At 40.6% G+C, this 17,675-nt stretch overlaps 1 protein-coding gene and 1 long non-coding RNA gene across 13 annotated transcripts in view; one reads left to right on the forward strand and one right to left on the reverse strand.

The window, feature by feature from the left end:
* Nucleotides 1–2,027: 2,027 nt before the first annotated feature.
* Nucleotides 2,028–17,675, reverse strand: part of myo3b (myosin IIIB) — a 59,070-nt gene continuing 43,422 nt past the window's right edge. For all 12 annotated transcript variants that reach the window (XM_047337280.1, XM_047337274.1, XM_047337272.1 and 9 more), the window contains 4 exons: nt 9,236–9,336; nt 8,811–8,857; nt 8,266–8,419; nt 2,028–2,163 (listed from right to left, as the gene is read on the reverse strand). In XM_047337280.1, coding sequence (XP_047193236.1) covers nt 8,287–8,419; nt 8,811–8,857; nt 9,236–9,336 — 281 coding nt within the window. In that variant the 3' untranslated portion in view covers nt 2,028–2,163; nt 8,266–8,286. The remainder of the gene's footprint in view (nt 2,164–8,265; nt 8,420–8,810; nt 8,858–9,235; nt 9,337–17,675) is intronic.
* On the forward strand, nt 13,454–17,385 carry LOC124850999. Its single transcript, XR_007032126.1, has 4 exons — nt 13,454–14,923; nt 15,904–15,928; nt 16,203–16,272; nt 16,731–17,385. It is a non-coding gene; the product is annotated as an uncharacterized LOC124850999 (long non-coding RNA).

Below are 17,675 nucleotides of genomic sequence, written 5' to 3' on the forward strand. Positions count from 1 at the left end.
GTGTCGCTCTTTTACACTTATACATGCCTGAAAATCAACCCACAGAGGTCACAGGTACATTATAAATGGACTCAACCTCTGAATGTGTGGATGGAAGTTTTTTCATGATCAATAAACACCACTTTTAATAAAGCACTCCTTACAAGCATTTGATAAATGATTGATGCTGCTTTAAAGATGGATATTATTAATTCTAATTCATCTTTAGAGCAGCATTAAATCATTTATTTACCATTAACAAAGTCATTAGCTACCACTTGGGAATTGTACATTAGTAGTGTACATGTATTCACATTGAGTATCTTGGTATTGAACAATTTTGACAGAAAGGAGCCAACAACAGGTGAACAGATTTATAGATCAGACAGAAGACATAACGATGAACATGTCTTGAGTTGCCAGGTTGTGAAGTGAGTGGTAATACTCCTCGGTTTCTCATATAATATATCAAGTCAGAATTTATAAAAACTCCCTCTTTCCTAATTATTAAAAAACAGAGTAGTGAAATCAAGTGTCAGGCAGGAGCAGGATGAAGACAGACAAAAATCCCAACCTGGCAACCCCAAAGTTGTTCTTATATATTACTGTTTTAATTAGTACTATTAGTAAATGATTTATTAACCATTAAGGGCATATTACAAGAAATATTCGACCCTAATTTGAACTGGGTGTATAGATTTCATGCATTATAAAGCTTTTCATACAAAGATAAATGGGTGAAAATATTTTCTTAATAATCAAGTTGACTGAGTTACCATAAGTTTGTATCTGTGCAAAGTGCTGTCATTTAATTTTTTTGTGTTTAAACGTCAGATGAATGTCAGATGTTGAAATCTGTTCTCTTATTAAAAAACAGACAAAACTAAAGGGACAATCCACCCTAAAACATAGAATTCCCCTTTTTATGTTTCTGAACAGCAGCAATTGGTCATATTTATTCTGCTTTAGGGTGGATTTTCACATAAATCAGCTTTACATGTGAGCTGTCATACTATGCAAGGGAAATTTCAGCCGTATATGACAACTGCATGAATTTTATTAGCCATCAGCTTAAATTATCTGTATCTCCCTTTGAGATACTCGGTTCTGCCCTAAATGCAAGTTCTTACATTACGATGCATCTCAATGGGACTCCATCATTGGGATGATTTTGCCTGAGCAGGACTTTGATATAGCAGGTAAGAAATTCATGACTGTGTGCGTTGACACAATGTCCAGTCCCCCGAGGTAATTTACTTGCTCCAAACCTTTACCGTCTAATGGCCATGACTCAAGTTTTACAGGTCACCTCAGCAGTGGTTTGGCGAAAAGAAATTTTTCCTCTGGCATTTGATGGGGAAATTAACTCGGAGGAACCACCACTGCAATAGTTTTCTGTCTGTATACTCAAAGGTTTGAACATGGTATCAGTCAATACCATCCGTGTACTTCATAAAGTAGTTAAAAGCATAAAGTCGAGAGTCGATCAACAGAAACACTGTTAAGAGGTGCAGACATGTACGAAGCTGCAGCAGGGATTAGCAGAATATTTAAAGAGGAGATACAGTCTTGCTGTGGTTACAGGAAACCAAACTCTCAATGGTTTTTGTGTAGCAGGAAACTGAAGTAGACTTTTTCAAAATCTAGGAACCATAAAAATCAGTTTAAAACAACGAGGTGAATAAATGTGTCATCATATTTCATTTTTTTCATTTTTTTAAGAAATCAGAATTTCAATTGTCTAAAACTCGTTAGTAAAGTTTTTCATTCTCAAGTAGAGCTTGTTATTTTCAAATTGCCATTAGTTTTAACATATGATCTTATAAAACAACAGATGTTGGAACATTATCCAGAATTTGCATTGCTGAAGAAAAGGAAACAAAGATATTACACAAATATGACCTGATCAAAGAATCAGCTCATGCCGATCACCATCAAAGTGAGTGGATAAATAATATTTTTCTATTTATTATACTTTTCAAAGTTTTGCGTAAGATGTGAAAAGGACCATAAATCAAAAGCGGAAAAAAAACACAGATCACTAAAACTCAATATTTTAATTACATTTATTCGGCTTATATAAAACAGCTATTTACTATAAATAAATAAAAAATGTACAATAAAAGTCAAGTGAATTGTTGAGATGCAGTTTGTTTTGGTCCAGTCTAGTTAGGGGACGACAATCTGCAGAGGAGAGAGAGAGAGAGAGAGAAACTACATTGACCTCCAATTTATGCAGCACAGTCAAAATTCTTTTCCTTACCATTGTTCAATTTTCAGGTTATATCTTCAATTTGAATGATGTCCAACTCATTGCGTCGACCCCCAAGTGGATGTGATAGAATGGAGCCGCATGTGAGTTTGACATTTCAGAGTGAACTGACAGTGAGCTCTGTGGATTTGACAAGAGTCAAGGGGCAGTGCCACAACACAAACCTTTTTTAACTTTCTCTATTCTCTGGACAGTTGGAGCGAAAACAGGTTCCACATCTGTCTCATACGAGAGATATCAGAGACTCGGGATGAGGGAGAGAGGGAGGGGGTGAGGGTGGGCTGCATGTGTGAGAATGAGAGTGAGTTTGAGTGTGGGAGAGAGAGGGAGAGGGGAGAGAGAGAGAGAGAGAGAGAGAGAGACGCTCGGGGCTACTGGGTACTTGAGCCGCTATAATGGTGTCTCGTATGAGAAAACATCTGTGAATTTCCTCAGTGATCTACAACAAAGTATAACTCAGAGCAGTCACTCAGCAGACCTTTGAAGTTGCTGTCTGACAGAAAGCTGCCATTGTTCGCAGCCCCCAACACACAGAAACTCCAACTTTGGTCTCACTAATTTTCCCTGCAATGCGATACAACTCTTTTCTCTCTCTCTCTCTCTCTCTCTCTCTCTTCCGACTCTATGAAGCTGGGGACCTCTGCATATTCAAGAGCAAAGAGCAAAGAGCAAAGCCCTGGCGATGCGCAGGGTTGGCCTAGGGTCACGTAAGGCAGGACAGGTCATTTTACCTTCTCCCAGCCCACCCTGCATGTGTTAATCCAGCCTTAAAGAGGGAATCTCCCCCCTCTATGATGATGTACAGCTGGGGTTACAGCCTGCAGCACTCTCCCGGGTCAGATTACAATAAAAAAAGACATCAATTATCATACTGCGATGCCATGATGGTGAACGTCAAACAACAACTTTTTGTACAACCTATCAATATGAAGAATATATAGGCTTCAAAAATATATAATCACAAAATCAATGTAGGCACCTCTCTCCTTTCACTTATCCGCCATATTGTAATATCTGCGCTTGTCAGAGGCAGCGGAAAATACGAATCTACTGTACAACCAATCACGTTGCAATCTCCTACAACACGGCCGCAACCATAATGTAGCTCCAAAGGACGTGTGGAAGTATGTAGGCAGTGACGGTTACATCGGACGTATTTCTTCTCGTACGTGAAAACAGGAGGAAAAGGAATTTAACACCAAAACAAGCTAGGCTGCAAAAATTTTGAAAAATTATATTTTTGATAGCTTTAACATCAGCCTGCGTAGGTTTGTCTTTTGACATTACAAGAAGATTCCATGTTGCACAAGGCTAAATAACATATGTAAATGAGGACGTCTACAAATGCTCAGCAAAGTTCCTTGTGGAGAAACAATGAAAGCAATGAATAAACAATTTGGAGAAATATGGCTTTAATCACAACACTACGATATGAATTCTATGTGAAATACTGGGGGGATATTGAAAGATCCAGTTCACGACCCGAGAACATAAGAGAGTGCAGAGAGAAAGTAAAGCAGGTGGTTGCAAATGTTCAACTTACACTCTGTACTGTCAAATGACAGTAGGGGGCGTCTCCTTTCACAACTACACCAATTGTTGAGACCATATCACCCTGACCTCAATCTAAAGATTGTTTGGTTGAACACCAGGCGATGAGTCCCTACACCTCCTGGCAGTGGCCACAAAGACAAGCTTTCTGTTACGCATCCCGAACTGAAACAAGGCCGCGGTAATTCTCACACTGTCCCCCCGTCCAGCATTTATTCAGTGGCAGCTGGTCCCACCATCTGGGGAAGCAGTGCCGGGGCAAAACAAAACAGGTTACACCTTTGGCCATGCCAAGTCTGCGAGTGCCCCAGTCCATCTACAAACTGAGAGGGGCTAATCACAATTTCACGCTCTGATTTGTCAAATCCCATTCCAGCACCGGAGGCCCCAAGAAAACTTTTAAGTCAATAAATTTCATGGTGTTCAGGATAACAGCTTTTCCTCTACTGTTCCTGTTGTTCTATGTAGGGCCTTTTTCTTTTTTTTGCTCTATCCCTCTTTAGAGTGGGAGTCTCTTCTGCAAATGAAGAGGAAGTTGTAATTTCGACCAAAACATCTGGTCACCTCTCAGATTAGCAGCCGGGAACAAACTCCCATCTCCTCATGCATGCGTCCTATGTTCATGCAAATGTTAAACAACAAAAAAGCGCATAGAGAGCCCTCAACAAACTGCAGGTGTGAGGAAGCTGAAACAAAAGCCACTGGAACCCTAATGGCATCCCTTGTCATTAACAGACCTTTGATGTATCTACTCAACAGACTCTTTTATCTCCTTCTTCCTCTATGCCTCTCTACTCTTTCTGCCTCCACCGGCTCGACCGGTTTCTTTATTAATGCCGTCTTTAGGGAATGTCCTTTTTCTCAGAGCCCTCGACACACTCCTGACATCTGGTTGACGCTCATGTATGTCGCTTTCTTTGGCACCAAATCATTAGCCAGCAAAGAGCATCACAATGTTGAGTTTGTAGCTATTAAAGGCGTGTGTTCGCCCTCTGTCCTTGAAGTTTGTGGGAACAAAAAACTATGAAGGAGGAAGATCTGACATTAATTCTTTAGTTATGCAAAACACTATGCAATCATAATATAGTGTGTTATATTCTACTGTGGTGAAAATCTGACACATCTGGATATCAAAAAGCACATAAACTGCATTAAAACAGTATTTGAAAAGGCTGCACATGAAATACTGGTATTCAAACTCTCCCTTTGAACTCAAAGGATATAGAAACAGGACAATGTTGGCCTAATCGTGTGCTCTCTTTGAAGTGAGACAACACTATTAGGTGAAAAGGTAAGTATAGTTCTTTAGAAAATAAAAGCTTTTCATCATTTGTTCAGGGCTGCAGCTTGAGAGCGATTTTCATAAAGGTGGTTTAAAACTTTGGATAACAGTGTTTGTGGTTGCCTTGGATGTAGCTCTAATGAAAGTGCAGCACATGAAGCAAATAGCAGAAATGGCAAGAATAACACCAGCAGTAACGTTGGCCACATTAAAGGAGCCCTCTCTCACGCGCCAGATGTGTCAGATTTAATGAGGAAAAACAAGAGGGAGTTGTATTCACAAAGGCGCATTAAAGAAAACACAGGTGCCGGGCTTCGAACCGCAACTCGACAGGCCTGCAAGATGACCAGCAGTCCAGGCAGGAGCAGCAGGTCATGAGGTCAGAACATCTTTCACGAGAGCGACAGCGGTATTTCATAACATTTTCCTTTTGCAAACGCTTAATCAGCGAGCCAAGGCAATTACGTACACACCTCCGCTCACCTCCTCTCATATGCTAAAGCAGGCAATCAGCCAGGGAGTTAATTTGGCAGAGGAAAACAGGGGAAGAAACACCCACTCTGGCACCATTTGTCACCACAGTCCAACCTTGTTATTCAGACTACTGAGCCTATTTGAAATTCCTCTCTGGTGAAACAGGGCCAAAATAATCAAGGGAGCATGATCACACTTAATTGATTCAGTGTACTTTTAAGATGCACTACAGGGTGCTGGGGTGACCTATTTCAGGCTGCTCTTCAGAGGAACCAACTATCCCAGCCAGGGAGTAATGCACAACGAGGATTTTAATTATTGTAGGATCTGTAGCAAGACCGGAGGTGAAATGCGTATGAACTAACTGTGACACCACATTATAACACTACCAGTGGTCTGGGGGTATTACTTTTGAATTTTTTTTTCTGTAGAGTTACATATGACAAATTGAAAAGACCAGAGCTTTCTTATTGATGCAGCTTAATCATGTGAGCTGTTTTTTTCCCCCCATCGTGCAATCAGCTTTTTAAATAATGGTGGTTGATGTGTGTTACAGCTGTGGTGGAGTGTAACCATGTGCATTTACTCAAATACTGTGCACTTTACTTGAGTATTTCCATTTCATGCTACATAATACTTTTAGGTAGCTTTCTTTGAGAGGGAACTATTTGCATTTTCATCCATCCACTAAAAATACAAGATATATGCTATATAACATAAGGTATAATGAGCTTGTAAAACACAATATATTGTTATATAGTAAACTACCCAACAATATATGGTAATTATCATTAATGCATCACTATCAATAATCCAATAAGATCATGAGTAGATAATTATATGAATAAGACAGGAGACATTCTCTGCAAAATATTTCAGTATATTTCACTGCTAATGCTTTTACTTTTATTTTCGAAAGCATAACATAATGCACTTTTTTGATACTGTTATATTTCAACTTTTATTCAAATAAAAAGTCTTCAAACTTCACTGTGTTGAGGTTCAGTAACATTTCAGACTATTAGGATCAACCATAGTTCCACAACAAGCATTGTGGTCGTTCAAAGCATCAAACAGCACAGTAATGGTTGGTAAATACCAGGTTTAAAACCGAAGTGCTGTCAAGCGACAAAACCGGTGGTTTTAAACCATCCATCATCTTATATTTCTCTCATACTGTATTTTTAATTATGGATGACCACCAATGTTCAGTTGATGAGTCAGTCCTCGGTGTCTCAACCTCAGTCTGCCCTCTACAGCACTGAGCAGTGGGATTCCATGAACACTTTGGGCCTCTTTCCACCCACCAGGACCCCTGTGAACCTGAACCTGAAGTGAAGCCAGTCTCACTGTCTAGGCAGGGCTCTAATGTTTTCCCTTCTGAGCATAAGGAGGACGAGATCTTAACTCATACCACCCTACTCTTCCTATTAAGATCAAAATCTCCTCTCAGGCCCTCGGGTGTCAACAAAGGGAGATGCAGTAAATGATATGCAAATTGAAAAGAAAAAAAAACCCCTCTACAAATCAACTCGCCGGCCCTGCATTTCCGACACTTCACATCTTAAAAGAAAATTCCTGTATTTAGGGTGAAATTCAAAGTGAGGTCTAGCTCTGCCTCTGTGAGGCTATGTGTGGTGATTCCAGCACTCAGACAGCACAAAGCCCCTCTAACTACAGGCAGCTCGCTGTGGGAGAACTCGTCAGGAGAGTTTTCGGCTTTCAGAAGGATCTGTCTCTGGATCCGTGTTAGACAATGGACATAAAACTCGAAAATAGGTAAATGTTTCCAAAGTCTGGATAACACCGCTGAGTTTAGAAACACACTGCGAGATGAAGGGGAAAGAGCTCTTTACTGTAGACAGTAGTGTTTAAAGGATAGATCAATTACTCCATAGCAAATCAACAGAAAAAAAAAATGAGCAGATCATTTAGATCATCAAACATCTACTGGTTAAAGCTTTAAAAATATGAGCATTTGTTACTTTTCTGCAGGTCATATAATAATAATTTGAACATTGTGGGAAAAAACTGAAGACATAACCTTTGTCTCATTTATTTATCAGCCTTTTTAACATTTCATTGACTGACAACTCTGTCAATGAAATAATTAAAAGATACATTGCAGGATGTTTCTTATTAACGAGACACCACCCCTACTGTGCACCACATGACGGTGTTACATGTACTGTCATTCATTTATTTATTGAGGCGGCACCGTTTATAAGCCAGTTACCAATTTTATATTCAGTGAAGAGTTCAACACCATAAAAAGGCCTCCAGAAAATTGACAGACACCATAACGATACGACGACGACGGCGACGAGAGGGTACAATAGCATTAAGTCAAGCACAGGACTAGAAATAGACTAATGTCGAACTCTAGGACATTGTCTAGAGCCCCTATGCTTGCAAAATGTAATGTCCCTTACTAATATCAAGCATTATGGCTATAAAACCATAGAAACCAAGGAACTGTCACGATTTACTGCACAGAAAATGTCACGATTCCAATAAAAGTGGAGTCACTGATGAGTTAGTTGTTCCTGTGAACACTCTGACCACTTTGGATTCATAGCTGAGGCTGTCGCCTGTGTACAGGTTGCTTATCTTGCACTGCTGCTACTTGCTCCATATACCACAGCACATCCAACACAGAGGATGCTCTTTGGAGTGTCTGTCGACATGTCTGGTGCGTCTGTCTTACCGGCTGACATGGTTGTAAGGCTCAGCTCTGACTGACGAGCGGCCCACTAGAAAGGGCGGGAGAGGGTGCGGCCGCGTAGTCCTCCTCAGGGATTGACTCCACTGTTGACAGTAATTTGTAGTACTCATCTTCTCCATCCAGCACTTTGATTTGACTGATGTGAAAGAAGAGAAGAAAGTCAGGTCAGAAGTTTGTGTGATACAGAACTGAGTTTTCATGATTGGATAAAACCGACATCTGGAAATAAAAACAATATTTGCAGATGCATGATGAGGCGTTCAGGCGTCCTCTTCTCACTGATCTTAACAAAGAAGTCATTTATTGTACAAATACAAGTAAGACCTTCAACAATTTAAATTAGGATGCTGACAAAGCCATAATATGTAACCCCCCCTCTAATGACGCAGAGCAACTGCTCATAAAAAGCCTGTTATTTTCGGCTCTCCATTTACATTATAAGAAAACAACTCCATTTCTGGATTCTCCGATTCCACAAAGGGCCTGCTCTGTTTAGAGTTGCTGCAAGTAGGAAAGCAGTTATTTACCCAAGTTTTCTCGGCTTCCTCTTGCTCCCCTGGTAATCCAGAGTTCTCTGAGGAAAGGGCCAAGAGCACACAGTCAAAAGATGAGCAGAGAGTCATTAATTTTTAATTCAAAGTGATTTTGTGTTGAATGCGAGCAGATGCTGATAATATCAGAAGTCACAGCATAATTTTTTTCTGATCAAAGGGCTCAAGTGAGTCTGATGAAGCATGCATCTTGCTCAGCTTTGATAAACCACATCAATTATTCACCGTGAAGGCAGACATCCTGACATGAAAGCAACAGATAAAGAGCATAAGCGCATGTTCAAGACAAGAGGCAGAGAAGCGTGGGGGTGGGGCTCCAGGGTCTGGCACAGGTAGGTTTAATTGTATTATCATGTGGAACCAAAGTCAGACAAAGGCCTTTATCGGCACTTTGAACTCACATTTAGCTGGTTGTAGTACAGACTGTCTTCAGGGCTGTTGAGCAGCTTGGGCTGTTGGCCCCGGCGGCGAGGAGTTCTCTGCTGCAGCTTCATCACTGGACCTGCAACAGAGGAAAAATGAGGGCAGTGATCCAACTGAGCGGAAAAAAACAACAAGCACCAAAATGATACGAAGTGTGATGACAGCAGCAGTAAACAGATCCTGCCCTCGACTTTTAAAATCTGCACCCTCGTGTGACAAAGTGGCAAAAACACATTTTGAATTTACTTTGGTGAGATTATGTAATTTCACTGATGAGCTGACTCAATAACAGCTTAACGTTACACAAATCCACACATATAAACCACATATAATTGTATCTCTCCTCACAGGTACGCAGACGACAACATGTTAAGTTTACCAAACAGCTACGTTTGAAGAGGCCGAGGTGAGACTGTGGTGGATACACTTCTGACTAAGCAAGCATGTTCACTTTTACGGTGACCAAAACTCATAAAAAAAAAAAAAGACAGACATTTTAATTCCAGAATGAGCTTACACAGACGCTCAGGGCAGATCTGACCAGAACAGAAAATGTACAATATGTAGTTCCAGCAACAATAAAAGACAACAGCTGTGAACAACGTGGCAAAAAATGTGACAAGAGAGTTTCTATGACAGAAAACTATGTCTGAGAAAAACCACATAGAGACGAGTCAAGTAGAGATATGCAACAACCATTTGCTTACAGCCCCGGAAAATTTAACATTAAGGCGACAAAGTGTTGACAATAAAAAGTCGGGCAACATCTTCAAGTGCTGATAATCAAATTCTCAATCGGTGTGTGACTGTTGCATGGATGATTGATTTTCAAATATGTAAAGTAGTGTTTTCCAGGTCCTGATAGTAAATAGAATATTTGTAATAACTGTATGTATTAGGTGAGATTTCAATACATTTAAGCTCAGTGGAAGGATGCAGTATTTTTAAATGTGTGTGATTGTCTCAGTGAGGAGTTATACTGTATATCCATGTATCTTCTGCAGAAGTAGTCGGTGTTGTGGGAGGCTTGTCTCCTGAAGCCAGGTTTAATGAGTCCTGCTGAGAGCGGTCGTTCAGAAGGTGCTGAAGATAGTTTTCAGAACAACATGAGCAAAAGTAGATTGGCTGCACAGAATATTGCTGGTGTGGAGTCAATTGCTCGCTAATGGACGAAATCAGGGTTTGGTAGCAGGTTCTGCAACTGAACTGCAATTTGTTAAGATGTCAAAGTAATTAATGAGAGATGTTTGAAAAAAATCCACAGAAATTTCCCGTGGAAAAGTCAATTGCTGGTTTAACACAGAATATCCAAAATACAATAAATGTTCATTTAGTGTTTTACATGATGCCACAACCAACCAATGTTTAGCTTAGCTTAGCATAGAAACTGGTAGTGCAGCTAGCCTGGCTCTGTCCAAAAGTAAAAACATCTTTAAAAAAAATTTGAAATCTCACAAATCAACACATTTTTTTACACTTACATTTTTGTAAAGATTAAACATATGAGACATAACATGTTAATTTGGGAGCTTAAGACGTGTTGGTCGGTGGATGTTTTTACATTTGGACTGAGCCTCACTAGCTCCACCTCCCTTTTTCAAGTCTTTATGCTAAGCTAAGCTATGCGGCTGCTGGGGGTAGCTTCATACTTAATGGAAAGATGTGAGACTAGTATCAATCTAATCATTTAAATCTCAGCAAGTAAGAAATTTTTGTATTTCCTAGGATGTCAATTGGCTTCTTTTAAGGATCAGTTCACCTAAAAAAACTAAACTTTCTAATTTGTTCCTTTTGGTGTCTAGACATCGTTTTATTTGGATAAGTTATATGATTCCTGCTTCTGAGATTTTTTGATACACCCAAATTCAATGGAAGTGAATGGAGCAATTTGTAGTGCTATTAATGAAATGCCCCTTTTAAAGTGAAATGACATTCATTTACTGTCCTATTTAAAACAGTACATTTCCCCCAAAAGGTCCTGCTCTGATTCAGCGGATCTACAGGACTCTGGATGTATCTTCACCCTGTTCCGCCTCCTGAAACTGAGGCTAATCTGTTAAACAGAGTAAGAAGTAATGAACACGTTCGAATCGCCTCTCCGTTCTCTGCTGTTTCAATTCCAGCAGGTGAATCTTTGTCTGCATTAAATTAAGTTTCCCCCGGTTGTTCCAAAACACTGTGAATGAAAACTGAAGAACGCATTAATTATTAAACCACAGACAGTGAAATGTTATTGATGTCTTTCCAAAGATAGGAAATGATTTGGATTATTCAAACATAAGGAAATTATGAGGTCTTACTATATCCTCCCATGCAGATACAAAAGTGTGCTTTAAACCTGAGACACCTTTACAAGGAAGCATATATATTTAATGCCAGATAACGTTTCATCTACTTGAGACAGGACATTTCTTCATCATCTCTCGCTACTCCGGCTTCTCTACCTTGACTAAAGCTGCATTTGCTTTTTCCATCTTAACACTACTTTGTACTCACTTTGAACAGACCTCATCACATCTCAATCCTATACATCAAAGAGCAGGCCCTCTCCTCAACCCCCCACATCTTTCCTCGGCTTTCTTGATGTTATTCAAACCAGCACAGGTTTACTAAAGTCACACTCTTTAAACGCCCAGAAAGTTCCTGTCAGCTCTGAGATATTAGGTAACTTTTACCGTGAATCTTATCTCTCCGTGCCTCAGAGGTGCTAACCATCCACTGTGTGAATCCGTGCTGCCCCTGAGTATTTGAGGATATTTGGATAGATCTCATGTAGCTTGTGGAAGAAACAGCTCTGTGCATTTCCTCAAAATGAGTAGCATTGGATTGGCTGCATCAAAATCACTTACACTACATTCAGATAAATTGTACAAAATGCTGCTCTTTAGCTTTGTGAAACCGGAAAGAACCAATGTATTTTACATTAATAACAGATTAAATAAATCAGCACAAATAAACATTTGTACCTTAATCTTTTTGAACAATATCTGTATGTAGGACAGTGTTAGGCTAATGATGCAGAAATGCATTTGATAAGCAAATGTTTTTTTTCCCTTGATATTGCATCAAAGCACTCAATCACAAATAATGAATTCTGACGGCCTTGAACAAAGTTTAAAAAAAACGCAATCATACTGTAAAATAGACTGCGTAGAGCATGATTGTGTTATGTGCATCTTTAAAAATATGAATTCCAAAAATATGAAAAAAACAAAACAGTGTTGCACTGACCCGAAACGTTCAGTGCGAGAATGAAAGCATCTGATTTCCTGTTTGCTTCAGAGCCTCCGCTGTAGCTAAAAGGGCGGATCTGTTGTAGGGCTGAACAGTTTAAAGTTTTTATATGAAAATCACAATTGAAAGAGTTCAAGTGAAAGTTCAAGATGATCATCCGCTTCCTTGTGCCTGGTAAATTTACTCAGCTGTAGACAGTTAACATTTATTCTGTGAGTTGGCCAAAGTGTGATATCAGGTTAATATGCTCAATATGTATGGTGACTTATACATTTGAATAAAAGAAACACCACTCCAAATTATTATTAGTGGTACGTCAGTACGTCCCTTTGGTCCAGACTCAAAGTGATATGTTTTGTCGTGAAATCTGGCACAGGATAAATCCCTGACTTTGGTCATCCCCTGAATTTTCAGGTAGTGCCAACATGCAGCTGACATTTGTGGTTTGAGTGAAATGTCTCCACAATTCTTTGTCACACTGCCATGAAATATGGTTCACACATTCATGTTCCCCCCGTTTTCTGGCGTCAGCATCCTGTCAATTTTTAAAATTTTGTTCAGTTCTACAGTTTGTGACCAAATACCTACAAAAAAAGGACAATAAACTCGAAAAGAGTGAGTCTTTTGTGTCAATTACCAAATGTTGGCATGTTAACACAAGATGGCCAACGTGGCAAATGTGTTGTATATTAGAATTTAGGTCAAAGCGTCACTGTGTCTAAATATAGTTTCACAGAGCTGAAGACATTTAGTGTTGTTGTTGATAATTAAGAACAACAGAGTGGAGTCAAATGAATTTAGGAGATTGCCTCATATTAATATCAGACACATAAAGCCTGTCACTTCTGTCAGTCGTGCATCTACAGAACAGAGCTGTCAGTGTAATATAAAACATTGTATATGTATAATTTAAATTATATTTCATTGTTTAATGTCAAGTGTACCACTAATATGTGCTTTATTGTATCAGATTTTATTAAAATCCAATCATATTTTGTTAAGTACAATGTAAAACACCAAAAATTGCCTGAAGTTAAGTTCATAGAAAGTAACTGCTGTCTAAATACTAATCACATTATTGGTTGGGAAAAACGCAATTTAAATTTTCCCTTAAAATCATTCAGGCCAAATCTGTTGGCCCTACATCCTCTTGCAGATCTGGAGCCCAGAGCGCAACAAACAGGGGGGGCGGTTCAACACCACCATTTATCCACTCTGACCTGCAGCTATTAGAGCGTGTAGCAGATCAGAGGATGGGTCAAGCCTCCCATCTCTGTGCCTCTGTTTGGGAAATCACTGCCATTTGATCCAGGCCAGCCCCAGAGGAATGCTGCTCCTGCAGATATATTACAGGCAGGGAGGCTGCCAAACTGGCTTCTGGCATGGGAGCACGGCTTGGACATGGAGAGGCAGATCTGGGAAAGGGTCAGACAGTGGCTCACACTGGGGGTTTGCTAAATGATCGCGGGTAACGTCTGCTGTTTGGGGTGGGGAGGAATAATGGTCCGCTGGGAATACAGAGCCAGTGTGGTTCATACAATATTGATTCCTCCCTTTCAGAAGAAGCCAAGCAGAGTTTTCTCCTTTGGTGAGAGACTTACACATTGTACAAGTTTGCATCTTGAGATATCAAAGGGGCATGAATTCTTTTGGAGATAGGTATTTCTTTCATTTTCAAAGAGCAGCAGATGACTCGTATTACAGCTCTAAATACCACTTTGAAATCCCTTGAAAATCAGAACGCTCCTCAGAAACAACATAAAAGTGGGATTTTTTTTTTTGTAGAATAAATTAGATAGGTATCGATTTACTTCCCACATCACGTGCTGCAATCACCTGACTCTCTGGACCACAGAGAACCACTTGGGCTTTGTTTATTCAGATGGAGAGAGCAGAGGCACCAAAAGGCATGGATTATAAGGAAAAATCATCATCAGAGGCCTTTGATGTCTAAATGAAGCATGTGCAACCCAGACCCCTCTCTTTAACTCAGAACTGCCTCTTCGCATGCACGCATGCACGCACGCACGCACGCACGCACACACGCACGCACGCTAAACAGATATCTGAAATTGAAGAGAACTTCCAGAACTACACAGAGTTCCACAGATGCATTGCCGCTCTCGTCATTTTGGACATCATACTTCCATTGCAACTCATGTGCTTTGAATTATAGGACACGCTGGTCAAGTCCTGCAGATAATTCTGAAAAAAGTGGTTCCTGCATCTGTTTTCACTATCGCAGGCAGAGGATGTTGTTACTTACAAGTAATTTTTCACACTGAAATCAATCATTTGCCCTGACAGCAGATTTGGAACTTTGACTCCAAAAGAAATGTTTGCGTGGAGGAAAAATTTCTCAACTTTGTGGAAGTCAATCATTTGTCAGAGACATAATACATGCAACTGTGACCTGGCAGGATGAGTACAGAGTAAGTTCTGAGGAGGGAGACATGATGACAAGGAAACCGGGCCAAGAATGGATTGAATATGCAAACTAAAGGCATTAAGCTTTTGAGTTAGATAAAATATGGTTTACTCAAATATCTATCCATGTATTTTTTCAACCACAAATAAACCGGTGAGGTTTTGTGCTTGGAAAAACTTTGTTGAACTACATCAAATGACTCAATCCACATGTGCAAAATGACAGAGAACTTGGAGAATCATTTCCCACCTAGATTTTATGTCTAAGAAGATTATTCTGTTGGAATTGTGATGATGAGTAGTTTGGAAGTACATCCTGTTAACTACTCCCACTGACATTAAGAGGATTACGTAGGTAGCGTCAGACAGAGGCAACTCCTTCCGTTAAGTTGAGTCTTTCCTATCCCTTCCAAATCTCCTCTGCCGCTTCATCAAGCCTGTAATTTGCCTAAAACTGAAGGCATCCGGTTGAGCTGCTGAGATATGTGGAGACAGACGGATAAATCAGGAGGTTGAGAGACAGCGAGAGGGAGGGAGAGTATTTGTCTAGAGAACATGGAGAGGGTGGATCATTTGTCTGGCAGATGCATGTTGATACGGTGATGCTGCTGCTGCTGCTTTGGTGGTGGTGGTGGTGGTGGTGGGGTGGGGTGGGGCAGCACCTGGTGGCTGCAAACCTTGTGGAACATGTGGGAAGACGTTTAAGAGCCGAGGGAGGGAATGGGAGTAGAAGTGAGATGTACTGGTGGGTGTGGGTTTGACCTCATTGAGGGTAAATCAGCGTCCACATTTCCAATAAGATCTCCAGCTGTGGCCATGAAGCTCAGAGAGAGAGCTCAGGGCTACAAACAAAATCAATTTATATTGACTGTACCATGTTATGCACTGAGAGGACATCACTATCACAAATAGTTCAACATAAACTTCAACTGTTTTCTTTTTCATTTCTCCTCCTCCTCCTCCTCTCATCCCTTCAAACGACCAGGTTAACTATCATCCAGTGCGCAGAGGTAATTGGTCTCTGTGTTGTGGCTCCACTTTATCGCTGTCTCTCTCTTGACATGTATGTTTACCACAACTATAATCTTCAGAAAGCCTGTTAACATAAGTAGCTCACTTTTCATAAACCATAAAGTCAGCTCTGACTGATCCTCGGCACCATCCTGTTTACCACGCTGTGGAGCATAAGCAGCACTCTGATCATATCTGCTGCTTGCTACCAAAGGCTTTCTTTCAGCGCATGTCTCTGTGACTCATTTCCAAATATGTTGTATTAATATTCAGGCTCCGGAGACAGGTGACGAGAGGTGGCATCGTTTTGAACGTGCAGCTTACACGTCTACTCTGTGTACGAGTAAGTTTTTCCACTGACAAAACATGGGAAATCAAAGGTTGCTGCTGCAGACATCTGTGAATGCCTGGAGTATAAAGTGCTTTAATGCTCTCTTCCCACCATAAAATGCAGCACTGCGGGTATTTGACTAAAGAGTGAGAATAGTCGCCGAGCCCGGTGTCAGATATACAGTAAAAGAAAAACATCTCTCCAATTCATCTGGTCTGCCTTGTTTCATACATTAAAGAAAATACCGCTAATCTCGTTACTTGCAACAGCGGGCTTTGTTAAATCACTTAGCAAAGACCCATCGTCCGTCAAACACACCGAGAGGTTCCAGGTCACGCCCCAGTGTTTTGGCATTAATGGGAGCAGGGTGTGGAGTGTGTGCGACTGTGTGTGAGTCTCGAGGGGTGGGGTAATTCAATTTCCATGGCTAATTTTCAGTTTTTCTCCACTGGTGTCCTGAAACACTCCAGGTCGAGCTGCAGCCCGAAAGAACCATTGCAATCACCAGAGGCGACAGCAGGATGAGACACAGGAAGGAGTCTGGTCTCCAAACATCTGGCAGGGCAAGGCTTCCATGACTAGCTCAATCTCGGGATAAAAAAAAAGGCCCTCAGATCTGTAGGGATCAAAGTGTGCCCTGGGTGCCTGAGCCACGGTGGCCTCCCTCGACATATTCAAATGGGGTTTTCTGAAAGAAGTCGGAGCCACAAGCAGACCTTGGAACATAATCGAGGCAGGAACAGGACGCAATGAATACCTGAAAATCTGTGTTTTCTAAAGAGTCAGTCAAGCCCATATCTGAAGGACATTTAGAATATAGAATACATATAATAGGATGTAAGTACACTGTCAGAGAGGATGTCAAATAAGAGTTTAAGTGCCCAGAGCCAAGTGTTTGACTTCTGAGAATATACAGTTTGCTGCCAATTAGTCTGAACGAGAAGGGTTTTAGGTTGCATTTGGTCACCAGTACAAAACCCTACTCATAGGAGGCGTTGTAAGTAGACATCATCATTTATAACTGGTGCATTAGGTGACACAGTTGAGCACTATGTTACATATCATGGTTCACATTACATAGTTGAAATGCTCTATATTTGAACACAGTTTAACAAATAGTGACATATGTGCAAAGGAATGTGTTTTATACATAAAATAAAATACCCTTCATCCTCACCTCAAGCAGCGAAGACATAATAAGAAAGTCCTTCTGGTATTTCAGAGCTCCAGGAATGGAAGCTCCAGTGACACAGGACACAACACACGTTAGAGCTAAAATGCCCTGGTACCAGCATTCACCACAACTCCATAATCACTCTGACACTATAAATTCATCTAACACTGCCTGCCTTCAGAAGGAGTGATGCCTGGGAGCGGAGGTCACCTGTATGCAGCATTAGCGAATTAGCCGCTAT

Source organism: Scophthalmus maximus, chromosome 14, assembly GCF_022379125.1.
Source record: "Scophthalmus maximus strain ysfricsl-2021 chromosome 14, ASM2237912v1, whole genome shotgun sequence".
Classification (NCBI taxonomy): domain Eukaryota; kingdom Metazoa; phylum Chordata; class Actinopteri; order Pleuronectiformes; family Scophthalmidae; genus Scophthalmus; species Scophthalmus maximus.